The sequence below is a fragment of the Heliangelus exortis genome, chromosome 20 (assembly GCF_036169615.1).
Source record: "Heliangelus exortis chromosome 20, bHelExo1.hap1, whole genome shotgun sequence".
Taxonomy (NCBI): Eukaryota; Metazoa; Chordata; class Aves; order Apodiformes; family Trochilidae; genus Heliangelus; species Heliangelus exortis.
Genome location: NC_092441.1, coordinates 344,822 through 370,525, shown reverse-complemented (window position 1 = coordinate 370,525; position 25,704 = coordinate 344,822). Strand labels below are relative to the sequence as shown.

At 55.6% G+C, this 25,704-nt stretch overlaps 4 protein-coding genes across 7 annotated transcripts; all 4 read right to left on the bottom strand.

Annotated features, from left to right (window-relative positions):
• Positions 1–215: 215 nt before the first annotated feature.
• On the bottom strand, positions 216–9,877 carry PCYT2 (phosphate cytidylyltransferase 2, ethanolamine). 2 transcript variants are annotated; one of them, XM_071764438.1, is made up of 13 exons: positions 9,724–9,877; positions 9,262–9,350; positions 8,419–8,580; positions 6,738–6,804; positions 6,168–6,252; positions 5,053–5,097; positions 3,690–3,828; positions 3,049–3,131; positions 2,794–2,871; positions 2,499–2,564; positions 2,177–2,242; positions 1,922–2,010; positions 216–1,193 (listed from the first exon to the last, which is right to left on the bottom strand). In XM_071764438.1, the coding sequence occupies exons 1-13, from the start codon at positions 9,801–9,803 to the stop codon at positions 1,103–1,105; spliced, it is 1,140 nt and encodes a 379-aa protein (XP_071620539.1). In that variant the 5' UTR covers positions 9,804–9,877; the 3' UTR covers positions 216–1,102. The 2 variants fall into 2 exon arrangements, with proteins under 2 accessions (XP_071620539.1, XP_071620540.1); XM_071764439.1 differs by lacking the exon at positions 5,053–5,097.
• A 6-nt stretch (positions 9,878–9,883) lies between these two features.
• SIRT7 (sirtuin 7) lies at positions 9,884–13,852 on the bottom strand. The gene is made up of 10 exons (XM_071764435.1): positions 13,659–13,852; positions 13,451–13,588; positions 12,801–12,905; positions 12,146–12,216; positions 11,968–12,040; positions 11,452–11,550; positions 10,756–10,992; positions 10,432–10,512; positions 10,234–10,340; positions 9,884–10,155 (listed from the first exon to the last, which is right to left on the bottom strand). Exons 1-10 carry the CDS (start codon positions 13,758–13,760, stop codon positions 9,942–9,944), a joined length of 1,227 nt encoding a protein of 408 aa, XP_071620536.1. The 5' UTR covers positions 13,761–13,852; the 3' UTR covers positions 9,884–9,941.
• Positions 13,853–16,349: 2,497 nt separating this feature from the next.
• Positions 16,350–21,251, bottom strand: MAFG (MAF bZIP transcription factor G). 3 transcript variants are annotated; one of them, XM_071764445.1, is made up of 4 exons: positions 21,107–21,214; positions 19,309–19,543; positions 17,925–17,986; positions 16,350–17,839 (listed from the first exon to the last, which is right to left on the bottom strand). In XM_071764445.1, exons 3-4 carry the CDS (start codon positions 17,958–17,960, stop codon positions 17,387–17,389), a joined length of 489 nt encoding a protein of 162 aa, XP_071620546.1. In that variant the 5' UTR covers positions 17,961–17,986; positions 19,309–19,543; positions 21,107–21,214; the 3' UTR covers positions 16,350–17,386. The 3 variants fall into 3 exon arrangements, with proteins under 3 accessions (XP_071620546.1, XP_071620543.1, XP_071620544.1); XM_071764442.1 differs by lacking the exon at positions 19,309–19,543 and having other exon boundaries at positions 21,107–21,251; XM_071764443.1 differs by lacking the exons at positions 19,309–19,543; positions 21,107–21,214 and adding an exon at positions 20,927–21,029.
• Positions 21,252–21,882: 631 nt separating this feature from the next.
• PYCR1 (pyrroline-5-carboxylate reductase 1) lies at positions 21,883–25,704 on the bottom strand. Its single transcript, XM_071764440.1, has 7 exons — positions 25,557–25,704; positions 25,374–25,444; positions 25,100–25,279; positions 24,306–24,527; positions 23,738–23,830; positions 23,195–23,358; positions 21,883–23,097 (listed from the first exon to the last, which is right to left on the bottom strand). Exons 1-7 carry the CDS (start codon positions 25,621–25,623, stop codon positions 22,938–22,940), a joined length of 957 nt encoding a protein of 318 aa, XP_071620541.1. The 5' UTR covers positions 25,624–25,704; the 3' UTR covers positions 21,883–22,937.

The following is a 25,704-nucleotide window of genomic DNA, read 5'->3' as shown; positions in this document are numbered from 1 at the left end:
ATGCGGTGTTAGAGCCCAGAGAGCTAAAGCCCCAGGACACAGCGAGGCAGCCCCCTTCACACCCTCTCGTCATGTTTTTAAGTGCATTCAGGAAAAATCTGCATTAGGGACAAACCCTGTGCCCCAGAGCCCCAGATGAGCTGCCCTGGGGCCATCAGCTTCTGCCTCTCCCCCGAGCTCCCACAGGAGTCCCCAGCCCACAGAGACTGACTCTGAACTTTTCAACATTTTATTAACGATCAGCGACAGAAGTTCACAACAGAGCAGACACCAGAACCGGTGTGGAAGGACAGTCTGCAGGGAGCAGCCCCAGACACCCCCTAAAGCCTCCTCAGGATGGGCTCAGCCCAGCCCTGGCCTCCCGGGGACAGCAGGTCAGGGGCAGCCTGGACACCACAGGTGACACTGTCCCTCGGGTCACTCCAGGCACAAGGTGGAGGCCAACAGCAGCAGGGAGGAGGGCTCTGAGCCCCTGGGTGCTCTCAGCTTGGGAGGGGAACCCCACAGCCCTCCGAAGACAGCAGAACCAAGGGGCTGGTGCCAGGCACAGCCCAGGGGCTTCATCCAGCAGTGGGTCTGGTGCCTGTGCAGGGGCAGCAGTGGGCATGGGGCACATTCAGGGCCCGTCAGCACTGGCCCAGCCCTGGCACCACCTCCCTCACCCAAAGCTCACAGGAGGAGAAGCAGGAGCTGCATCCCTCCCCGGGGAGAAGGCTCTGGAGGGACAGTGGGGGCTTGGGCAGCCACTCCACTTCCCTCCTGCTAAAAGCCAGAAACGGCAGAAGGTAAAAGCACATCAACATGTTAAAACATTAGTTAGCATTAAAAGTGTTGGGGGGCTTTGTTTTGTTTTTCTCACATCTCCTCCTGGGGAAGGGGGCAGAGGGGCTGATTAACAGAGAGAATACTAGGCAGCAGGATCCCGACTCGGTGTGTCTGCATGATCAGTGCAGGAGGAGCAAGCACAGCAGAGGGTGGGCAGGGGACACACCCTGTCTGCCGGCAGTGCCGTCCCCACCCGGGGGTCTCCTCCAGAGCTCTCTGCTCTTCGGGACAGGGAGGCTGTGGTGCTGTGTGACCCAGACATCAGCTTTGGGCCAGCCTAGTGCTTCTCCTCGCCCAGCCTCTTCATGGCCTCCAGCACAGCCAGCTCCTTTGCTTCCTTCTTCTGGTTCCTAGCTTCAAACTCCAGCCTGCAACAACCACAGAACGCCACAAGGTTTTTCCCCGCCTGTGTCTCCAGCTGGCTAAAAGCACGTGAGGGAGGGGGCAGCGCTGCCTCCTCCCACACTGCTTTGCTCCGAAGGCTTCTCCATAATCCCCGGACTCCTCTTCCAGAGCCTGCACTCAAAGCTTCCCACAGCTGTCACCATTGCTCCAAAATGCTGGGCTCCCATGCTGACCAAGCAATACTGACTCCTCCCTCTGTGGAAGGCTCAGTGTCATAATCCTAACGTTAACCTTGCCTCTGACCTGAGCAGAGACCATGGGAGGTGAAGGGCTCATTTGGAGAGTTCTAAGCCTCAGCTCGACAGGGTGTTCAGACACCTCATGTAAACTGTAGTGTTGCCTAGAAGGGTTGGACCAGAGGATCCTTCAGATCCCTTCCACCCTGACATTCTGTGAGTCTGTGAAACTCTGAAGAGTCACACACAAAATGCCCAAGCATAGAGCTGTGTTATCCTTAGTACAGGACACATTATGAAGCACATTTTGACGCAGCAGAGCTCAGCTGCTCCTTTTCCTGATTAGTCCTGCACACACACAGGAAGCAGCCAGCCTGAGCTATGGGTCTGAGGAACCAGTCCGCTGCCTGTGCATTCAGATCACCCCTTCTCTTCCTGCCAGACCCCATGAATCAGCCCTTGGACATGGTGGATGGAAGAGTATGCAACAGAACTGGAAGATGAAGAAAGCAAACCTGTTCTTGATGATCCTTTGCACAATCAGATCTGTGGTAAGATTGCTGCCACTGTCCACCAGTTGGAAAATACCACGTCGCTTTGGTTCCTGTGAGCAAACACACCAGGCTCAGCTGTGAAAACCAGGCAGGACCTCAGTTTGCAGCTCTGTAGTGGAAGCTGAGCAGGAGCCATGGCAGGTCCTGCAGACAACCCTGCCAGGCATGACACAAAACATCTCCTGGGAGGCAAACAAGCTATAGGTGATAGCTTACCTCGTATGGATCAGAACCGTCCTTGTCAGGCACCACCTCTGTCATCCCATGACACACAAGCGCTACCTGAAGGAGGACACAGCTGCTGACACAATCCAGAAGATGAGAAAGACTTTGTCTGCTGCTGCAGTCACTGCAGCAGAGCCTGGAGATCAGCAGAGCCACCCCTCCTGTACCAGTGTGGCAGTACATCAGCTCCCCACAATCCTGCTGAGCAGGACCACCTCTCTTTTATACCCCTGCGTCTCCCCACACCACTTTAGCTCTCTAAGGACATCATACTCCAACATCTTCACATACAACTCCATATAAAGAACCTCACCTTGAAGTGATCCAGCAGATCAGCAGTGACAGCATAAGGGGCCCCAATTACCACTTCAGACACGTACTGGGAAAAAAAACGAGCAGATAAAGAGTCCAGACTTGGAAAAAATAATCACCACCGCAGAGGCCAACCTGCTTCTGAAACAGACCTGAGCAGAAAGTCAAATAAGGGAATGCTCCCTTATTTGAGCACACGAAAGAACTCATGCCAGGTTGTTGGCTACAGATGAACACCACCCAGCACCAGGCAACTTCTGGGACGGTGCAGAGGCACCAACCCAACAGGCACTCACCCTGCAGGCCAAGACACTGAGTGTTCTCTCATGGATGTTCATGATGGGATAGTTCTTTCCTTTGTAGCGATTTACTTCCTAAGGCAAAGTACCAGGCACAATCAGGAGAGAGACAAAGCAGCCCCCTTTCCCACTCACTGTGAAAATCCCGTCCCAGCCCATACCTCCCATTCCTGTCCCCCAGAGCACAGCCCACTTGTTGCAGAGAGAGCAGGGGCTGACCTGCTCTGCCCTTGGACAGCACCACACACACACCTGATCAAAGTGCAGCCCTATGATGATGTAGGGTTTCTTTGCCAGCTGGTGAACCTTCTCCAGGAAATCCACATGACCAATATCTGTAGTCCTCTTTAAGGAAATGAAGCTGAGATGTGGAAGAAGGAAAGAAAGACAGAAACCGATATCCTGAAAAACCACAGGAACCCCAATAATTTTATTTTTGCATTACTCGTTGCCTGTGTCCTAAGAAGATGCTTCCTTCCTCCTTGGGCTCAACAGGTTCTGGGCAAAAGCCAGACTTATTTTCAGCTCCACCTCACATGGACTCAGCTTTGCCTCTGCCCGGAATCTCTACCTGTTTTGTGTCTTCTGGCACGATGCCTCAAACACTGTCTGAAAGACAAAGCATCTGTTGCAGAGGCCCTGTGCAGTCCCTTGGTCTATGACAGAAAGCCCTCAAGGGGGATCTAGAGTGTGGAGGGCGTCCAACTGTCTCCCTGAATCCTCCGCAACTGCCACAGATCTCTCTAGAGAGGAGCTGTAGCTCATTTCTCAGTGTCCTGTGACTAAGAAACTGCCTGTGAGAACTTCTGCCTCCTCCTCTCATGTGGACATCTACAGAAAAAACCCCAAACAAACAAAAAGACCAACTTTCCTGACAAAACAGTCAAGGATACGGAACAGGTCAAAGGCTCCAGCCACGTAGATGATAGTGTCTCCTGGCTGTGGTTCCTTCCCTGATGCAAACTGGATGATCTTCTGAGATGTCTGTAGGAACTGTGAGACACCAGTCCAGGGACTGTGGCCTTTTGGCCCCTGGGAAAACACACAGCACACACACCTTTCCTTTCTAGGCTCCAGGGGGGGAATTTTGGAGAATATACAAAATACAGCTGCAGACAATACGCTACCCTAAACTCACAAGTGTGTAACAACTCTGAGCAGCTCAGACCTTCTACATTCCTGCCACCAAACATCTGTGCAATCCCACAAAAGCCATTTTCAGTCTGTCAGTCTCAAAGGTCCCCTCAACAGCCAGCCAAGGAGATGCTGAGAAGAAAGCTCAAGAAGGAGAAAAGTGACAGGGCAGTTCTGGGATTTCCAGGAGAGGCAGGGCTTACTGGGGGAAACAGCACACGACTGAGCCTCCTCTGCTCTCTCAGCCTGCCCATCACCCTGCTGAGCTGGGGGATGCCCAGAGCCCCAGCAGGCCCCTGCCTCACCCCCTAACCCTGCTCTGCAAGACCTGGATGAACAAATACAGCTGAGACCTGGGCAAGGCACAGGGATGCAGCATGCAGGAGGGGCTCAGCTGGCAGGGGCATGCAGGGTACCTGGTACTCAGACATCCTGCCCTGATCCCAGCACCAGGAAACAGCCATGCTGGAGCAACAGATCCCATAAAGCCTGCTCAAAAAACCCAACGTGGTGGGGACCAAAGAGGATGACTCATCCTGGTCACCAAACTCCCTTTGAGTTAAAAAAGACTCAGGCTGTAGGTCCAGATGCTGGTTAACCAGGGACAATCCAGCACCCAGGGAAAAAAGGGGCAGATAGCTCATCAGAGGCAACCCAAGAGGTGAGCTGGACCTGATGGCAGAGAACTCCAGGACTGTTCTCTGCTCCTGTAGAGCAGGCCTGTGAATCCTGCAGAACAGCATGCCAGCTACATGCCTCCTACAGAAACACTTCCCAGACCTAATGCGACGCCTTTAAAAACGAGCACTAAAAGAAGCATCCACAGAGGCTGACTCTAGGCTAGAACTGTGGGCACCTGGGTACCAGAGGAAGCATCAATGAAGAATCCACAAGCAAGCCAGGAAAATGGCAAAGGCTCGACGGGTGCAGCAGCTCTCTGGCACTGCTGAAGGTTCATCACTTGCTGGCCCTCTACGGCCACCCCTGCCCATCGCACTGACTACAGGAGCAGCAGACATTTATCAAGGGGAAAACAAGCCTGCAACACAGGCCAGAAAGCACATCTGTAATCCTTCTCAGACAGGAAAACAACCAGATGTTCATGACCAGAACTCACATTACCTTCCCAAAGTTGTCAGTGTGCTTCCGATAGTCTAGGTCCTCATCCTGAAGGGAGATAAAGAGTCAAAATGTTTAAGCACTCGCATAGCTCATCCAACCAAGGATACGCTTGTGTGTGGCAGAGGTGCTGGGAAGTCCAGGCTCAGGCTGCACACCGCTGATCCCTGGCACTGAACGCTGACAGACTAGTTAATATCTAAAACAGCTTTGTGTCCCAGCATGAGTAAGATGAAATGTGTCCTTATCTGATCCCAGCCTGGCACCACGCAGTGACAGTGGCTCTTGCCCAACTGCACCCAAGCACGTTGCACACCTAAATCTTCCCTCAACAACACCAGCCCCTGACAGGACAGTGTCCCTCCTCCTTCCAAAGACACTCCACCAGGGAAGGACCCGATCTCTAAAACCAGACAGCAATTACTGTGCCAGAAGTTGGGAGTCAACTTCCATACTCCAGCTGAGCCAAATGACCATCTCAGCACATTGGAGGACCTCCCTCTACCCTTCAGTTCTCTTGCAGGTCCCTTGTCTCGTCCCTGCTGTTATCTAGGCAATTCCATTCACTGGACTGCTTGTTTACCAAGTCAATTCTAGTCACTAACCACCATTAAAACAACTTCTGTTCTTTTCCTTTTGTTAGGATACCTATCTACCAGGTTGTGAGCTGAGGAGACACAAGAAAGTTCTGGTAAGACTAGAGACAGCAGAAGGCAGAAGCATACAGCTCAGTGGGAAGGAAGAGGACTTTCCAGTCCTGAAAGCACAGGGCTGAAAGATCAATGTAGCTGCACCATGTAGTCCCACCCTTGGAGAAGCCATGGGCTAGCCTGTAGCTCCCATCACGTTCCTGAAGCCCACACCAATCATGGGGGATCAAAGATTTTATTTCCACCCCCTCCAGCCCTTTTTGAAAGCAGCATGGGCTCAGATCACACTGTGATCTCAGACAGGCTTAAGCAAACATAAGCAGGTTGTTTTGCTGCCACTGCCCGTAATCAGCTTTCCAGTTCTCTATGCACCTAGGAGGCAGACCCAGGAGCCATTTGGGATAGAAAAGGAAAGAGCTGGCATACACCCTGGACTTCAAACTCCCCCCCTCAAGCCCCCTGACTCACTATGTTGCTGTGGTGAGCCTTAGTCATGAGCAGCATGCGGCCAACCAGGTCGGTAGTGGACACACCTTGGGTGCGTTTGCATTCCCTGCAGGGAGACAAGCAAAGGATAAAGCAGGAGCTACAGGAGCATACGCCTCACTCTCCTCCCACCATCACTGCAGGACTGTGACACCTGACAAATCCAAAACCAGAGCTGTCCTGAGAACACCTTCCTTCCACCTGCTCTTGATAGCAAGTCTAGTATTCATTGCTGACCCTCTGCATCTTCTTCACATCACAGCTGCTGCTCGTATGAGGAAAACTCACCTTGCAGAGACTTCCCAACAGAGCCAACTCCCAGTGAGGCTTCAAAACCAGAACTAGCATCTGCCAGGAACAGGCAGGCCCCACAGTCATTGTCTGCAACACCTCCCATAGCCAAAATGGTGGGAGCACCTGACAATCTGATACACGTTACAGTAAACTTAGGTGTGACCTGAATATAGCTGTGTTTCATGACTTCCCTTCAGGGCACGAGCTCCCAGAAAAGCTGCCCAAAATGGGCTAAGAAGGCAGGCAGCCATGGGTTACCTGTATCGCCCCGCCATCTTCACCTCCTCATAGGTATCCTTGCCATCTATTGTTAAGGTGATATCATCTGCAGGGAGAGAAAAGCCTCATAACAGTGCCCCAAGCCTTCCACACAAAAGCTGCTTGAGAACAAAGCAGCAGCTGAATAAGTCCAGCACATCCACCAGAGCAGAACTCCTGCTATCCGAACCTTTGACATATTCCGTACCCCATGGCAACTCCAGGGGTGTGTGAGACCACCCTGCTTGTGGAGACATGCACCTGGGCCACTCCAGAAAAGGAGAAACAGTTGCAGTGAATCCAGCAGCAGGCACAACTGAGTTATTGTCTGAATGACAAACAGCTGCCATCCACATCAGGGCTAAAGAGCACTTTAACTTCTCCAGGACCAGTTTTAGCCCCTGCTTCATGTTACAACTTTTCCAGTCAATTGAACAGTCCTCCCCCAGCCAGGTCTTCTCCTCAGCCATGGCACAGTGACATCAAGCCAGATCCCACTCACAGACGCAGGTGGCAGGTCTTGGAAGCCAAGGAGGGGGTTCTCACCCCCCACCTGCCCCTCAGGGCACAGGGACAGGAGAGGAGATGTGTGCAAGCACAGCTCTGCACACCAAGAGGGAGGCACAAACAGTGGGCATGCCACTGTCACACTCCCAGTTCAGCTCAGCTATTTCAACATTTATCTTCTGCATAAACACAGCCTGGCAAAACTGAGCGTGCAAGGGAATTGTTCAGGTAGGAGTGTTGAATGATTTGGCAGAGGGGATAAATGCAGCAAACTGGAGCAAAGGCCATGAGTACTTCTCTGCTGCCATAATCCCTCACCAAGTCTAGTGAAGGGTCACACACCCCAAACACGTGCTCAGGGCAGGCAATTAAGTCAACAAGGAATTTAGTAATCACCTTGTCCATGTGAAAAAGTACGTCTACCTCCTAGAAGATTAATGATTAATTTACATTTAAGGCAATATTTGGCCTATCAATAGCAGGTGGCTAGGGTCAGATGAGAAGGATCCATGAAATGAGTGCAAAGACTACTGATAAAACCAACAAAATCCCTCTAGAGGGGCAGAGAAGAGGGGCTGATGCTGCAGGAACACGAGGAGCAGTCCCAGGAAGGGACAGAGTACATCAACTCTCTTTCTTCAAGACACTGGTTCTCCTCAATGACTGAAAACTGAACAGTGTCCATAACAAGAACTAGGTCTCTGACCACACAGCCAGCTAAGCCCTTGAACAGCTTACCAGCTGGATGGAGGGACAGAAGCTTTTCAGATCTGATCTCATCACAAGATAAGTCAATATAAACATGATTGTATTTCTGCACACTAACATCTTTGACAGTTTTTTTCACATTTAAGTTTTGTAAATTACTAAGTTCCCACCCTCCAATTTCTGCTGGTGATAAGGACAGCCTCGGGCTAGCTGTCAGGTAACATTTTTCACCTTTCTAAGTGAAAAAGATGCTTAAATCCAAGGGTTTTGTTCACTCTTGGGCCCCCAACACATGGAGCACCAGCAGCAGCCAGATGGCCAGTGCAGGTGTTGGCGAGAAAAACCTCTGTGCATAAGGCATCCACTGATGGCCACCACACTTTTCAGTTTGCTGCAGGGAACCCAGGAGCACGCAAGCCCTGGAGGGCCTGTGTCAACATGGCTGTCACCTCAGAATACCACTCACCACCATGCACACAGAAGTCACAGTTGTATTTGTCCAGGGTTTCCAGTGTGGTGACATAGGGAGCTCCTGGAGCAATCTCATCCACCCACTTGATGGCTTGCACCATTTTGTACCTCTCCTCCTGTGTAAAGACAGGGGGGCCCTTGTGCTTGGCAATCTCCTCTGAGTGAAAAACAGAAAAAAACAGTTAGAAGCATGTACTGTGGCTGCAAAGCCACTCACCTACAGGAGCCTCAATCTGCTGGGAATTGGTTTGTGGTAGAGAAAGTAACACCATGTAGATCAGAAACAATTTTAATTTGTGTGTTTCTAAAGTATGTGACAAGGGCCCTGGAATTCACTCAGAGCGCAAAAGGTCTCAGTGCCTCACTGCACCTAATAATTTCCTACAGGGTGGTGGATCTGGGCCTCCTGGCAGCCCTCGAGGGGAAATGCCCCTTTTTTAACAATAGCTTCATGCTATGCTTGGTTCACAAATATCCATAAACCAATATAAAATCCATCTTCCCACTCAAGAACTAGTTCCCAGCCCTCGCTTTCATTTGGGCTTGAAGCAAGTTTTCTCCAGACAGTAATTAATTTTGGAACATCAGCTCTGCCGTTTGCACCTACTACCCCACTCCGATTTTCAACTCTTTCAGCTGTTTTTACAGCACAGAATACAGGTCACCCCCAAACGACGCCCGCGAGCTCTGAACTACCTCACCCCCCCTCACCTCCTTGCAAGGCCGCTGCTCCTCGAGGAGATGAAGGAAGAAGCCTGCCTGCTGTCAGGCTGCCTCTGTTCCCTCAGGGTCAACATTCCTGGGTGATTTGGGGTGAACAGCCGTGAAAACCTCTTACCATCGGTGTGGACTCCAACGATCAGGTAATCCCCCATAGCCCGAGCCTGGCGCAGCTGGTTGGAGTGTCCGTAGTGCACCATGTCATAGCTAGAGAAACAAGGGCGGGTTCAGCCCCGGACACCGGACTGTGGCGGCAGCAGGTGACTCCCGGACCCTCCCCAAGCCGCAGTCTCCCTATCACCGGCAGCGATGGCAACGGCAGCGGCCGGCGGTGCGGGGAAGGGGCAGCGCTCCCCCGGTGACCGAGACCCGGCTGCAGCCCCGGCGCTTCACCAGGGACGCTGCGGCGGGGCCAGAGGGCTCTCCCCGGCTCCGGAACCCGTGACGCCCGCAGCGCCGCGGTAAGGGCCCCGATCCCCGGAGCCCCGCTCTTCCCCCGGGCCCAGCCCGCCGCGGTGACAGAGGAGCCGGAGGCACCAGTGCAGCCAAAGCCGTTTATTTTCCCGCCCGCCGCACTCACCATCCGTCACACCAGACGCGCACGGATCGGGCCCCCGCCGCTCCGCCCGCACCGCCACCCGCCGCCCCGTTGCGCAGCATGGCCGCGCTGACAGACCCTGCCGGGGACACCGGCCCCAGCCCCGGCTCTGGCCCCTCCCGCCCGCCCCGCCCCGCCCCTCCCCTCCCCGCCCCGCCGCCATTTTGGGGGCCGCCCCTCTGTCCGCCAACTCCCGCCCCTCAGTCCCGCTTCCTCCGCCGCCCGCCCTTAGCGCAGCCCCGGCCCAGCCATCCCCAGGCCCGGGCGGGCGGCTCCGCTTCCTCCTGCGGCGGCTGCGCTTCCTCCCGCGGCGGCTCATCGGCGCCCGGCGGCGGAGCCACCGGTTTCCGTGAGTGCGTGCCCTCCTCCCCGGGACGCAGCGGCTCAGCCAGCCCGAAGATGGGGTCCCGCGCCCTGCAGAGACAGGCGGGCGTGGGGCGGCTGCGGGCTGCACTGGGGCCGGCAGCCCTGGACAGGGCCCGTGCCGCTCACCGGTCGTAGCGCGGGATCTCCAGCCCCAGCTCCGTCATCAGCAGCCGCATGACGTCATCGCAACGGCCGTGCAGCTTCAGGGCGGCCAGGTCGTCCTTGGGGGTCCACTGCGGGGGCGACACGGGCTGCGAGTGAGGAGGGTCCCGGGGGGCAGACAGGCTCACCCGGCCCCGCGCCCACACCCAGTCCATCTCCCACCTGCAGGTTCACAATATACAGCTTCGGACGGCGTGTGGGCGGTTTGCTCATGCACCAAAGCCTGGGGTATTTTTTTAAAACCTGACACGAAACAGAGATGGTCAGTGCGGCCACGGGCACGTGTAACTGTGAACTGTATCAGCGAGAGGAAAAGGAATGTATTACCAGGAAGGGAAAGAGGGAGGAAGAGAGACTATCACAGATGGTGGGCGAATCCTGACACCAGAGTTTACAGTTGTCTGTTTGGGAGGAGACTGCTCAGCACCAAGGTGTATCACCAAGAGGGAATGCTGCAAACAATCTTCACCGAGTCTCTAAAGTTACCTTTAAGCTGGAACCCAGACAAAGAATCACATCTGCTTTGCTTGCAGCTTCTGTTGCTGCTTCCCAGTTCAGGGGCTGCCTCAACGTCCCCTTCTCCCCAAAGTGGACAATTGTGTCTCTCAGCTGTGCCCCACACTTGTGGCACATCCTGCCCGTGTAGTGTCTGTGCAGGGCCGTGCGCTCCGTCACATCGAACACTCGCACGTACTCTCTGTTGGGTGTGCAGGAGGTGCAGACCTGGGACAGGACAAAAGCAACACACCCACTACAGCACAAGCACACCTCCATGACAGACCAGGAGCCAGCTACTGCTCTCAGAAGAAAAGCGCTTTTGGGGGACAGTAGATGGGAAGCAGCAGAAGGGACCATCAGAGATCAGATGCTGACTTGGAACAGTTTGGAAAACCTCAATGAGCAAGTGGAGTTGCAGGGAGGCTGCTGACTGTGTGGTGGGAAGGATGCAGGGAAGGTCTAAGGAGGAGCAGTCAGAAGCAGAAGGCTCTGCCAAGTACAGAGAAAGCTACAGAGTTGGTGGAACACTTTGGTTTGGTGCTTGCTAACCCCAAATCTGATGGCCTGAAGATCCCAAGTAAGCAGAACCCAGCCCTTGCACTAATTTTTCTTCAGCTAGTGATAGATAAATAGTTGACATGTGAGACCACTGGACAGTGACTTCACCCTGTTCTGCCCACTCACCTCGATGTACATGTTTCCATGGAGCTCAGATATTGCTGCTCGGGGTAACCCACTCCGCAGGTGCAGCCCATCACAGTTTTGAGACACCACGTGCTGCACCTTGAGGAGAACACAAACTGAGCTAACACACATGTGTCCCAACACACATCAAACACCCTGCAACTCCAGAGCAGAGCCACCAGAAGAAGAAAGAACAGACCTTTATGAAAGCTAAATGAAACCACTTCTGCTCAACTGAGATCTGCCAGGTCTGGTTTACTCTGTCCAGGCCCCCAGATCACCCTCATAAGGGGGGGGGGGAAATACCCAGGTTTAGAAAAAAGGCACCAGGGAGAAACAGTCCAAGCTGCAGCCTGGAGCTGGCCAGCTCTCTGTGAGCACAGCTTCCTAAATGGATGTGAAGCCACCCAAGAATAAATTGCAGGTAGGTGGTCTCTTGAATATCTTTGATCCCCTTCTGGGTTTTATTAATCATAGAGAGAACATCACAAACAAGGTGCAGAGAAAACACTTTACCAGGTTGTGCCTGTGCAGGCAGGCAATGCTCATGTGGGTGAGCGTGGGCTCTGCCTCACTCAGGTCAGCAGCCCTGACAAGAAAGGGGAAAAAAAAACAATCAGAAAGTTGGAATTGCTGTGGCTCTCTTTCAGTATCATCAGCCTTCTGCTGCATACCTCAGAATTCATCTCCTCACCTGAAGCTCCTACCCTTCTGCAGCAGTGTCCATATGCCATTGGGGCCCCTGTAGTCAGGGATTGAGGCTGCCTGTGTCACCGGGGAGAAAGACGAGGCCTGACGGGAAGGTTCCTCCCCTTGTGCACAAACACATCCACCCGCTCTCACCCACAACAACCCTGTACACCTTGTTCACAGGTGCTTTTTTGTTCCCTTCAAGTTCTGTAGCACAGTGGTTCCCTAATCACAGGAAAACCCTCTCATGTTGTTATGGAATCCCTCCAGAACTCTGTTTGGCTCTCAGAACTTCCACTTGACTAAACAAAACCTTTCCTCGTTTTCACCAGACTGTGCATTCTGGTGCCTCACACTCAGCGTTCTTGGTTTTAGGTCTTACGGCAAGAGCAGTTGAAGACAATCGTACAAAGCAAGACAAGCAATCTTCTCACTTAAGCTGCATGTACCTCACACACAGAGGCGGTGCAGCCCCTCCTGGGCTGCAGGCACCACCCTGAGGTGGAAACTAGCAAATGTCTTGGTCATGGTTTGTGTTGCAGCAGAGTATCCTGGGCTTGTAACGCTCATCACGTCATTTGGAAGCCACAGCCCATATAACACTGAGACACTCCTGAAGGAGCTCCCAAAGCTCCAGCCCCTGTCCCACAGACCCCTACCGTACTGATCCCTGCTCCCGTGTAGATGACAAGGTGCTTGGCGCTCCGGACAACAGCAGCCAGCTCGGTCACCTTTCTCTTTAACTCCTCTGGTTCATCACACACCTGAAAAATACGACTGACCCAGTCCAGGTGTTTCTGCAACACAGCGTGTTGCTGACCCAGGAAGAAAAGGGAGCTCCCACAAAGTTTTGACATCGGCCCAGCCCAGCCTTAACAGCAGCAAACATTATCAGAAGTGGATTCTGGACAAAGGAACATGGCTGGCGTCCATGGAAGGTCAAGGGAAAAGCTTCCTGGAGATCAGCTCGTGAAGACCCATCCTCCCACAGAGCACACAGGCAGAGAACTGTGGCAGCTGCTAAAGCAGGACTGATACGAATGTGGGCCAGGGGCAGACCCGGGAGGCCACAGCCTCGGGGCCCTCAGCCGTTCAAACACAGCCTGGCCCAGCGGTTTTTCCCAAGGCCCGTCGCTGCTCCAGAGCTGCCCCCGCCCCAGCCAGCCCAGCGACCCCCCAGCCCCCGGAACGCAGGGCTCCTGCCCCGCCCACAATCCACTCCCCACAGCAACGGAGCGGCGGCCCCGGGCAGGTCCCGCGCCGCCCGGTGCGTCCAGCCCGCAGCCCGGGCCCGCGGCCCGCCGCCCACCTCCTCCTGCCGCCGGCGTAGCCGCTCGCGCCGCTTGCGGCGCCGCTCCAGCTCCTTGACGATGTCCTCGCTTTCGTTGAGCACCTGGCACTCATCGGGGCTCCGCTCTGCCGGCGGCTTCTTCCAGATGCGGGACACCTGCCCGGTACATACGGGTGGTCACGGCGACCCGCGGCGGCGGGGCGTGCCGGGCCGGGGCGTGCCTTACCTGTCTCCGCCGATCCCGCTGCTCCTCCTGTTGCAGGATCTCGGCGCGCGCCGCTGCCTTCCGCTCCGACCGGCTGAGGCTGGGGCTGCCGCCAGCTGCCATCGCCCCGGAAGCGCCGCGCTTCCGCTGCCAGGCGCCGGCCGAAACGCCACTTCCGCTTGCCGGCCAGAGAGCCTCAGCGCCACTTCCGATGGCTGCGCCCCGGCTGCAGCAGCGCCCCCCCCCCCCCCCCCCCCCCCGCCGCGGCGGCGCGCGCCCCAAGGAAGCGGCAGCGTGCGCTGTGCCAAAGCGGTTTTATTGTCACGGACAAACCGGCGGCGGGCGGGCCCGCGGTACACAATAAATAACGCCCGCCCGCGCAATAAATACCGCCGCCCGTCCCGCACAGCCCCGGGCCGGGCCCCGCCGGCAGCTCGGGACCCGCGATGTTGGTCGGCAGCCCCGAGCCGGGGCCAAGGGGGTCCGGGGCCGGAGCGGGGCCCGCGGGCTGGGCGGGGCAGGAGGGTCCGTACACGATTCACCACGATACACAAACCCCGGCCCCAGCCAGCGCCGGAACGGCGCCGGGAGAAGTAATAAAGAAAACACGACACCCTTCACAGCAGGAAACAGACGGACGAGCATCTCGGAACAAGAACGGTCACATGCCATGTACGGGAGTCAGCCCGAGGGCTCGGGGCAGGGCACGGGGCAGCGGGCCGGGAGCGGAGCGGGCGGGAGACTCCTGGGACACTGCGGAACACATCACTCGGGTCCAACACTGCACTGACAACAAAACCACAACCATGGCGCTAGCTCGGGGAAGTGGCGCTGATGAGGGGACCACGTCCCTCCCGACACCCGGTGTTTCACCACGCCGACACCCTCAGCCTCGGCTCTGCATCTGCTCCCCACTCATGGTGTGTCCACGCTGGGAGCATGCACAGCATCGGGAGGGAAAACACAGCGTTAGTATCTGGTGCAGGCAGCGCTGCCGCCTGCTCTGTCCCAACTCCAGCTGTGCCCCAGGGCACCACATACTATGGGACAGGATGGCAGCCAGCAGGCAAGGACAGGCCTGGACATTCATTGCTGCAGAACTGCCCGCGGCTGCAGAACCACCCATCATCCCCTGCTCTGTTACCGGGGACCTTCTCACACCACAGCCTCCAGCCTTGGCAGCTCACTTCCCAACCAGTCCTGCACACAGAACCGGGGCTGCTGATGAGGCCAGGCCTCCACCAGGGTAGGATCCCAGGCTGGCTCCAGGAGGGACAGGGTTGGGACTGACACACTGGGCCAACTGGAGGTCACTGTTTTGGAACATCTGGCCTCTTAATAGGTACCACACCACCAGCTGGAACACAAAGATTAGAGCCCAGAGCTGTGCGCTGAGTGCTGCTCCATGCGTGGCCCATCCAGTGAACAGCTGAGAAGCAGCATGTCAGACATCTCAGCTCAGAAAACAGAGAGCCCAGGGCTGGGAGGGGGAAGCCCAGAGGCAATGTTCTAACCACTCCTTGTTCAGGAAGCTCTCACTAAGAAAAGCCTATCCAGCTTCTGCCCAGACTCAATCATTCAGAGTAAAGCAGGAAATCCCCATCAACTATCTGCTCCTCCCCTGACACACTGCACTTTTCATCAGGTTTAACCTCAGTCCGGAGGACAGCAGTATCAGTTAAGCTACATGAGAAACACCACCAAAACCCACCAAGTGCAGCCAACTGTGCCTGCCCATGAGACTGTGGAGTCACTCGTGCTGCCCTGTTCTGTCCCCTCTGCTCAGGAGACTTCCAGCAGCCAGGAGATCCCACAGACTTAACCCCCATGTCCTCCTGCTCTAGAACAACTCTTTGATCAGCTCAAATCTTTGTGGAGGGGAGGAAGGGGATCAAAGTGTTTGTGGAAATGGAGCCTGGCCACAAACAGGTTCTCAGCTGTGTTACAGCTGTAAGCCTCAGCACTCTTTCAACACCCACAGACAGACAGAAGCTGCACCAGAACCAACAGTAACCATGCTACAGGCTCATGTTCAGCAATATGCAGATGCTCCAGACCAGCACTGGTCCCACAATGCCCAGCACATGGGCACAAGAGCAACATGAGTTCTGACCACAGGATCCAATGCCAGAGTTAAATCCCACCAGCCTCCTCCTAATCTGGGACAATTCTCCCTTGTGTTACTTCCCTACCAGCTCTGCTGGAGGAAGGAGAGCACTTTGTTTTCCCCATTCTGATAACTAAACCACCCGGTGTCAGCCAGAGGCCAAGCTGCCCATGCTCCTGCAGCCCCTGTGGAGAAGCATTTGCTGTACACAGGCACCACCCGCCCTTCATTTCTGCTTTCAAGAACTGCAGCACCTTTGCCCATGTGCCAAAATCCTTCTGGAGAACCTGCACAGAGTCCCAAATCAGTCTCCCATTGAGCGTAGGGACACTGATGGCAGCATGACAGAACAGCACATGGCAAAGGCAGCACCGACAGCACCAAAGAGAGCACAGGGAGCGCCACACATTGGGACACCACAGAAGCCAGCGAGGTTGAGAATAAGTCACTTTTGGTACAATTGCAAAAAGATATCAAACAGGACTTTCCTCTTTTGTTGTTTTTGTTTGGGGGTTTTTTTGTTTGCTTTTTGCAAAGTTTTATAAATAAAGTCTGATAACTCTTTATAAAAACTAACCTCAGAGCCACAAACAGTTTGCGGGAGGTTCATGAGAAACTTTAAAATTATTTATTTATTAACTTTTAACTAGCAAAATCTCTGAGAATATTTTGCCATTCATATGGTCAAATATTCTCACCCTCTCAGATAAAAAAGCTGACTATAAATACGCTCTCTCTTTTGTCTGATTTTAATTTTAAACTTAGATAATTTAATAACTCTTAAAATGATGCATCTCTCTTTAAATAAAGGGCTATTTAACCACATAAACTGGTTGTGTAAACCATCACACTAGAGACACTTGATACCCTCAAAGCACAGGAACAACTAGTGATTTTGGTCTTGTTCAGTGCAACATGTTAGGCACAAAACCGGCCTGCAGTCAACACGGTGCCTTCCTGCCCTCCCTCCCTACCTCCCGGGAGTGCTGGGCCCCATCCCAGCTCCCTCCCTGCCACCAGGCAGAGGCAACCGAGCATGCCAGCACCTTTCTTCCACCACGGCTAGTTTACATGGCTAATGCAAGGAACATCAGAAGGGAACCCACTGTCAGGGCACAGAGGCACACCTAGAAAGGAATACAAACCTACCACACAGAACACCCCCACTGTGACTACGGTACCAAACAAGACACAAGCAGCAGGTTCAGGCGCCCGACAGCCAGGCACCAAGATGCACCGCTGGGAAGAGTAATGAAATAAAGCCTTTGGAAGTGACCAAAAATCAGGATTCCTGATTCCAGAAGAAATCCTCCCCCCAGCCCTCCCCTGAGCCCCTCCAGCATCCTGCTGCTGGCCATGCTGCACAGACTCTCCTTGGCTGGAAAACCAGGACCTGGCAGCCTGTGCCCAGGGCACCTGAGGGCTGCAGGTGGGAGGCACTGTCTGCACTGGACACCGGGCGCATCACCACTGCTCATACCAATCTGGACATGACAAATAAAACTGGAGTGATCAGCGGGCCAGTCCTGGGCCAAGTAGAAGGAACCCAGACCCGTGTAGGGAGGGCTTGTGCTTTGGGGATTCCAGGCTGGTTTTGTGCCTAATTGCCCTGCACAGACAATCTCAGGCAACACTTGCTTCACTAAGACCGGGCGTCCGTTTTGGATTTCACTATTGTGATGACACTGGTAGTAGCCACCTTGCCAGGGACAAGGGGCCCCATGCTGGAGGCGAGCGGCCCCCGGGCAGGGGTCACAGGGCTCCGGGCCACGGTTCTGGCGAAGTTCTGGAGAGCCTCATATTTGGAGCGCAGAGCATCGAGTTCCATTTTCATGCTGGCGTTCTCGGAGGCCAGCTTCTCCACTTCTTGCTGCAGCTCTGCCTTCTGCTTCTCCAGTTCCTCCTTCTGGGTAACACGCTTGACTCTGCAGCTGGCCGCGTAGCCCCGGTTCTTCAGGGTGCGCCGACGCTGCTTCAACTGGATGATCTCCTCCTTTGACAGGCCCCGTAGATGCTGGTTGAGCTCCCGCACAGACATGGTCACCAGCTCCTCATCTGTCAAGCTGGTCCCATTCTCACCAGGCTCCCGCTTCACCTGGAAGAGAAGGCAGCACGTGCTGAAACCCAGGGCAGATGCTCGCCCCACCCTGCTCCCACCCCTCTCTCCACCTGCTGCTTACCTTCAAGGCCTTGTTTCCTTTGTTGGGGGTCGTCATAACACGACAGCCTTGTCGATCAGGTTCTGGAAGGGAAGAAAGGTGAGGTTAGCCCCCACAGCAGAGTCCATAGCATTCCCAGGGCAGGGTCTGACAGCTGCCACACACTCCCTGCCCCCTCCCCGGCCAACACTGGTCAGGCACCCAGCAATGCTGGTTGTTTTGGGTTTTTTTTTCTTTCCTTGTGAAATTAGAAAACTAGGAGTCAGAAGACACAGAAGCCACATTTTTAAAAATAGTCTGTTAGGCAGTAGGCTGGGTCCAGAGCAGGGCTGCTGGGGCCAGTCATGCTGAGTCAGCAGGTTGGCACTCATGCTTCCCACTCCTAGCCTCGTCCCTGTCCCTCCCCAGCATAGGAGGCAGCAGCTACTCCGACCAGCTCTTCCAACAGGTGCCCAAACACAGCCCAGAAACTGCCCAGGACAAGAGTCCCACCAGACCCCCGATGTTCCCAACAACCCCAAACAGGACAGTCCAAGAACACCTGCCCTGGGCACAGGAGCAGCTTTTGCCTCCACAAGACCCCTCACAGGGCATCCTGCAGGGTGGGAGAACACTGCTGCACTCAGAGCTCTCCAAACTGCTGCTTGCCGTGAAAGCCAGCACATCCTGGCTCAAATCAAAGCCCTGCACCCAGCCTCTCCCAAGGAGCAGGACTGAAGGACAACCTCACACTGCTGCACAGAACAGCACTCAGGCATGCTGAAACCCCAGCATAAATCTGGCCAATGCCTCAGCAGCCCTCACCTCTCCTGGCCACGCAAAGCCAACCCCAGCTGCAGGTGTCTTCTCTGACAAAGTCCCTGCACATCCCTGGCAATGCCAGGGCACAGAACTGCCTCATCCCTCTGGTGTCCCCAGAGCCATGGAACTCTTTCTTATGCTCAAAAGAAAACAAACACTAAGGGCAGCACATGCAGTCTACTAATATCTCTGTATCTTTCATCTCTTCAGTACCAAACAGTAAATAAAATTTGTGCTTTACACCACTCCTTGCTGAATGAAAGAGGCACTGGAGTACAGCTATAGCCAAGGACCAGACACACAAGTCAGCAAATACAATTTTACACTCCTCTGGCATCTGTGGCAAAGGCTCCCCACAACCTACTGGAGGTGAGGGGATCAGGGTTCCCCAGGACACAGGCAGAGGCATTTCCAAAGCCTCCAGCCTGTCCGGAGCCAGGCTATTTATACCCTGAGGACAACGCTCCTCCCAACGAGATGCCTGCTGCACCCTGACAGTGATGGCTCAGAAAGGAGCACTGTCTGAGGGAGGCAGCTGCAATGAAGCAGGACAGAGCACACAAGCAACTGCTTAATGAAATCAGTTCTTCACCCTTTCCCATACCATTGCATGTCCTTCCTCTGTTCCTGCCTGGCAAACAACATGACTGCTGGGAAAAGGGAGGGAAGAAATGGGTTGGCTGGAGGGAGCGGTGCTGCCAGCCCTGCAGAGTCCCCAGGCAAGTATGAGGAGCCAAGGGCAGGTACAGCTGTGGGAGCACCGAGGGGTGTTTGCCTTGTGGCACTGAAGAATTCCCAGCTGCCTGTCAAGCACTCAAGCTTCCTTCATTGCAGCAGAGCTGAAATAAAACAAACAGGGCAACAAACGTGCTGCATCAGCCAGGGTGTGGGAAGAACTCCCTAGAAATCAGGGGATCATAGCCTGGACCTCCATCCTGAGGGGAGCAGAGCCAGAGACACACGTCAGTCAGGAGAACAGGAAGAACAGCACTGAGATGAGCTGTCAGCTCTATTTTGGGTCCCATTTGAAGGATGAGAGGTAGGGCTATTTGGCAGAGAAGACACTCAGAGAAATGGCACCAAGACAGAGGCCAAACTTGGCCTAACTCTCCAGACTGCTGATTGTTCAGCTTCTGATAGCTTCCTGAAGAAAGATCACACTTAAAACTCCCAAATGTGATGACTGCAATGAAGAAAGTGCAGCCTCAACACATTTCCCTGGAGCTGAAAAGGCCTGAACTCAGCACAAGCATGGCGAAGTCTCCCCTGGGCTCAGGGAGCTGACAGCACAGTGCAGGATTCAATACAAGCCCCACACTCCACATTCCTGGTGGCAGAACTGTGCCAGGGGCCCGTGTAAACACGGTGACGTCACCTGTTCCAGAGCAGGCTGGATAGGAAGGGGGGGATGGACAGACGGATGCATGGATGGATAGAGATCCATCTGTGGGGACAGGGAGGTGGAAGGGGCTGTGCTCCTTCACAGGCTCCAAGCCCCCACCCCACGAGACTCTCTCTCCCAGAGCAGATTCCACACTCTATTTCCTTCCCTGCCAACCATCTCCCACAGTGTTCCCAGATCTCACACTACACGCATCCCGCAATGACACGTTAAGTTAGCACAGTGCCCCTCCTATGCCTCCATCCCCCGGGGGGGCCCCTGGTGAGCTCGCATCCCACACAGGCCACCAGACAGCGACCCTTCCTCCCAGGAAGGTGCCCACCTAGCAGGTTAAAGGCTCGCAGGGACAATGGAGAACCTGCTGGGGGAAAGCCCTTCCAGCCCCCCAGAAGAGCCTTCCCCGGAGCCTCCAGCCCCAGCCCCTGTCCGTTCCCTGTGCCCACCGTGGGGTTTGGTGGGTGGCACTGGCCACGCTGCGCGGTAACGGCAGCAGGAACCGTGGGTGCCCCGCCGACAGCCAGGCCTCGGCACGAGGAAACGGACCACGGTAACGGGCCAGACACCTCCGCGGTTCCTTTCCTTCCCCACTCCGAAATCACTCGGCGGGAGGAGCCCCACACTGCCAACTGGGCGAGGCATGGAATCCTTAGAGGCTGCTGGGGACGCGCTGCGGGCCAGGCCACGGCCACGCCGGGCTCCGCGGGAGGGGAACGCGAGAGGCCGGCCCCGGGCAGCCGTTCGTGGGGCGGGAGGCGGCCGCTGGAGGCCCCGGGGGCGGCTGCGCGGACAGGCCGGGCCCCAGCGCAGTGGCCCCGCACACCTGTTGCTCTTCCGCGAGGCGGGGGACCGTGCGCGGCCGGGGCGGCGGCGGCCGCGGAGCCACTGCCGTGAGTCAGCGGCAGCCCCGCCGCCCCGGCCGCCATCCCGGGCCCGCCCCTCCCCCGGTACCCGGCCCGTCTACCCACCCGATGCCCGGCTCGCGCCCGCCGCCGGCGCTCACCTGCGGAGGGAGCCGCCGGGCCGGGCCGGGCACCGGGCGGGGGAGGCCGCGCTGGGGGGGGACCGGGACGCCGCGAGCCGCCGCCGCTCACGGACGCGTCACGTGATGTTTGGATCACGTGTCTCCATTCATGAAACGCCCGGCGCAACCGCCCTGGCCTTAAAGGGACCGGGACCGGGACGGCTCTCCCGTGAAGCCGAGTCCCGTGGGCCTCTGGTAGCCCCTCCTGCTGGGGGGGGGGCAGGGCGGGGACACGCCTGCAAGCACCCGGGAAGTTCATTCCCAGCTCGGACTTTCGGAAGCACCTGATCCTCCCCCTGCCTCCCCGTGAGGGGCTCCAAGCTCAGCCAGCCCACCATCTGCCCTGCACCGGGCTGCACCAGCCCTGGGGAAACCCTGCAGCACTCCCGTTCACTGCGCATAAACCCCTGGCCGAACTGGGTGTCACAGCCTCCGCCCGGGGACGCGGACACATACGACACCCGCTGATAGTGGCAGCACCATTAGAGAGCCTGAAAGATCGGGACACGCTAAGCACTGACACCTCAAGTCCTTCATGCCAGATTTCTGCCATCTTCCTCCTTCCGTTTCGTTGAGCTCGGGAATAACTTTTGAGCAGGAGCAGTGGGTGACAAGACGCGGGCTGATGCACTTCCCAGCCCCATGCCCACACAAATCATCCTCAGACAGGTTTGCAGCACCTCGAGGACATCCACGGGCAGCAAGAACTCCATGTCCACTGCCAGAGGCTAAAAAAGAGACCCGATCCAAAAAGCTGGGATTAGCCACAGCTCCGTCAGAGCAGTTTATTACATAGAGCAAAGAGGAGTGAGTAACCATCTGTCATGCCTACAGGGTCAGACCCTGCTAACAGCCAAAAGCCAAACACTAAAAATACTTTAACACTGCTAACACCTTAGGCAGCCTCTGCACTGCTACCAAAATGCTTCTCCTACATCAAGACTCTTCAGGAGGAGGAGGTTGTCTTTGACTTTAGCTCTGCTACAGGAGCAAAAAGCCAGGACAGCATCAGGGAGCACAGTGACACTGAAAATATCCATGGGTGTGTGTGAGCAGATTGTGCCCACGGAGAGCACAAAGGTGTCAGAGACAGAGGTAAAAGGAAGCACCCACTACCCCTCCACCTGCCCAACCACCCAAGCCAGGCTAGCAGGAGAGGAGGAATGGTGAGAGCAGTTCACATTTTCCCAAACTAGACAAAGAGAAGGGGTGGAAAGCAGCAACGAGGAATGGAGTGTGTGGTCCAGAGGTTCACACCATCTGTCTCAAACTCAAGGCAGATAGGAGATGGGGCAGAGGCACTTTGGTCCCTTCAAAGGTGCTTTAGGGCCCAGCCTCTAATGCTGGTGTGGCAGCACCTGCTCTAGCTATCAAAGCCAGCAAGACACAAGCTCTGACAGCAGATGCAAGATGAGGAAAGACGGATCCAAACCCAGTTCAGACCTTCCAGACCAAAAGGTATTCTAAACCCTTTAAAGTCCTTGTAGAAACCATTTCTGCATGGGACACCACAAACAGTGCCCGAGTCCTGGAAGTATCCAAGACTTATGGACAAACAATGCCCTTGACGAAGCTCTGGTGATGGTACCACCCCTGCCCAAGAGAGAACAGCAATGCCAGGGGCAGTTTGCACTAACTCTGCTACAGGTTAAAGATCCTCTTCTACAGTGTCACACTGTCCCACAGCTGCTGCAAGCCCAGAGCCAGATCTAGGGGACATCAACATTCAGAGTGAGCAATTTTTCCTTAGACAAAAAGAAAGGGCATGGAGGAGACTGATGCTCAGCACAGATGGACTGCAGAAGCCTGGTCAGTTCTTCTTGCTGCTGGGGCTCTTACTGGTGAACAGACTGACTTTGCTGGCAGATGCCATGGACAGAGAAGGAGACTCCTGCTTCACCTTATCCAACAAAGTCTTCTTTATGGCTGCTGGGGAGATCTCCTCTTGGTCTGCCAGATGCTGCAGCTCCCTGCAACAAGGTGGTGGGCGAGAATGACATAGCAAAAGGAAACGGGGAGTGTGGGGGACAAGTTTTGCAGACTCTTCAGTATTTCCTAGGTGCCCACCTTGTCCGGATGCAGGAAGCCTCCACAGCATTGATTAGGAGTGAGCGAAAGCCACCACTCTCCAGGAAGTGCAGGGCATGGATGGTGGCTCCCCCGGGGGAACAGACATTGTCCTTCAGCTGACCAGGATGCTGCTCAGATTCCAGCAGCATTTTGGCAGCTCCCTGTAGCAAGAAAAACAGCTGCCAGGCTCTGACTGGGGAACCAACAGTCAAATGCTCCTGTTGTCCATAGGAGAGCAGCAGCCAGCACTCACAGTGGGCAAAACCAGACCCCTGTCTGAGACCCATTAGCAGGCTGCCAAAACACTCTGCAGAGATGAAAAAGCCTGCAGAGGAGTCCCAGTCCCCCAGGCCTACTGGGCCCTCCTCCCCCACCAGCACCAGCAGATTGCTGCACTTTCCCCCACCAGGAACCTGCCTGCAGCCAAACTCAGCATGCTTTTTAAAAGAAGATCCAGAAAGAGGACAGAGCTAATTTCAGACTGTGATGTGCAGAATCTTTTGCACAGACTCAAGCATGTTCTGGATGAAAAATACTGACCAGCAAAGCCTGTGCTCCCAGCCGAACCGCCAGCCTGCGGGGAAGGCCCATCTTCACTCCTCCATCTGCCAGAGCATCCAGGGCTGTGAATGCCTGAGACCAGACAGAGAAGAAGGTGACTCAAAGTCTCTGGCCCGTGACTGATACTCTCATACAGGAGATAATCCAGGGCTCCATAATCACACCATGACTCCTAGCACTCACAAACTTGACAAAAGCCCCACCCTGTCCTGTATGGGTGCCATGCCAGGCTCCCCTCCCACTAGAGCCAGCTCCGGAGTGGGGGGAATGGAAGAAATTCAGCTTCTGAGTCATGCCAACTTCAGGCCCATATTTTGCAACGTGGACACAGCACACTGGCTATGGACTACAGACTCATTTGGCTGGTAACGGACTTCTTTGTTGACCCAAACTGGTTATAAACCAGATACCTGGATTACCTGTCTCATTGCCAATACGAGTAATGAGAAAAACAAGGAACAGACAAAGTGAGCTTGCACAGTCTCCCACCACCCACCATCCCACCGCTCTTTCTGAGGCTGTCATGAGTGGAAGAAGCAGCACATACATACGCAGGGCCACTGCCACTGAGCCCCGTAACAGCATCTATCAGGTCCTCTTCCACCTCGGTGCAGAAGCCCACACTGGCCATCAGCTGTTCCAGAAGCTTCCCATCCTCCACATCTGCATGCGTCCCAGTGGCATAGACTGTAGCACCTTCCCGGACAACCACAGGGGTGTTGGTCATGCACCTGATCACTTTTGGTGTGGGGCAGAAGGTAGAGAGTTTCTTAGGGCAGAAAATTAACGAACATGCAAAAAAAAAAAAAAAAAGGAAAAAGAAAGAAGGGAGAAAAATGAGCTTTAGTGCATATTTGGCATACCAAATAGGCTGTCAACGAAGGGACTTGCCAGGGGTAGAAATAACAGACGTAGAGTAAAAAGAGGGACTCCTGCACTCTTAACTCCCTGCTGAGCCAAGCAATATGTGAAGTATTTAGTGGTGCCAGCAAAGAGGCAGCTGGTGGAGCTGCTTTTGGGGACAGCACCCTGAGTGCCTTGTTCCACATCATCTGACAGCTCTGCAAGGTGCTCCTCAAGGCACTTGGTACAGTCCGCAGAAAGCAGAGGAGGTGATGCAGCCCTGCTGGGACACCATCGCCCATCCTGGGAGCAGAGCTGCACGGGGATCCGTGGCTTTTCCCGATGCGAGCGGGCAGAGGCCACCAGTCGGCTGCAGGATAGTCCCGGGAGCACAAGCAGCGTGGGTCCCTGGCCCCGGAGCTCCCGCCCGGCCCTGCTCTGCGGCAGACATCAGATACCCGCCAGCCCCCGGTCCAATACCGGCCCACCGCCCCTCACCTTCTCGATGGAGCTGATGGTGACCCCGGCCGCGCAGGACACCACGATGTGCCGGGGCTCGATGTCGGGGCCCACTTCCTCCAGGATGAAGGGTATGATGGGGGGCTTAACGGCCAGGAAGAGGACATCGCTACTCTTCACCGTGTCCTTATTTCTCACCGTGAAATTCACGCCGATTTTCTGCAGCCGACGTGGACAAAAGGGACGGGTGTCACGGGGGGCTCAGCGGGGGAGCGCCGCCGACCCCCGCCGCCCGACTCCCGCCCGCACTCACCCGCAACCCGCTGACGGTGGGCAGGTCGGTGTCCGGGGAGCTCGCCGTGATCTTGTGCGCGGCCAGGACCCCTGCGAACGGCACCGCGCGTTAGACTGGCGACTAAGACCGGCCCGGCTCGGTACCGCTCCCGGCCCGGCCCGGCCCGGCCTGGTGCCGCCCCCCGCCTCGTCCTTTGCCCACCTGCCGCCGTGAAGCCCCTGGCCAGGGCGAAGGCGAGCTGCCCGGCGCCGATGAACCCCACACTCATCGTACCGCACACTCCCGCCGGAGACCACGCACAGCTGTCCACGTGGCCGCGCGCCGCGCGGGGAGGAGGAGTCTCATGGCA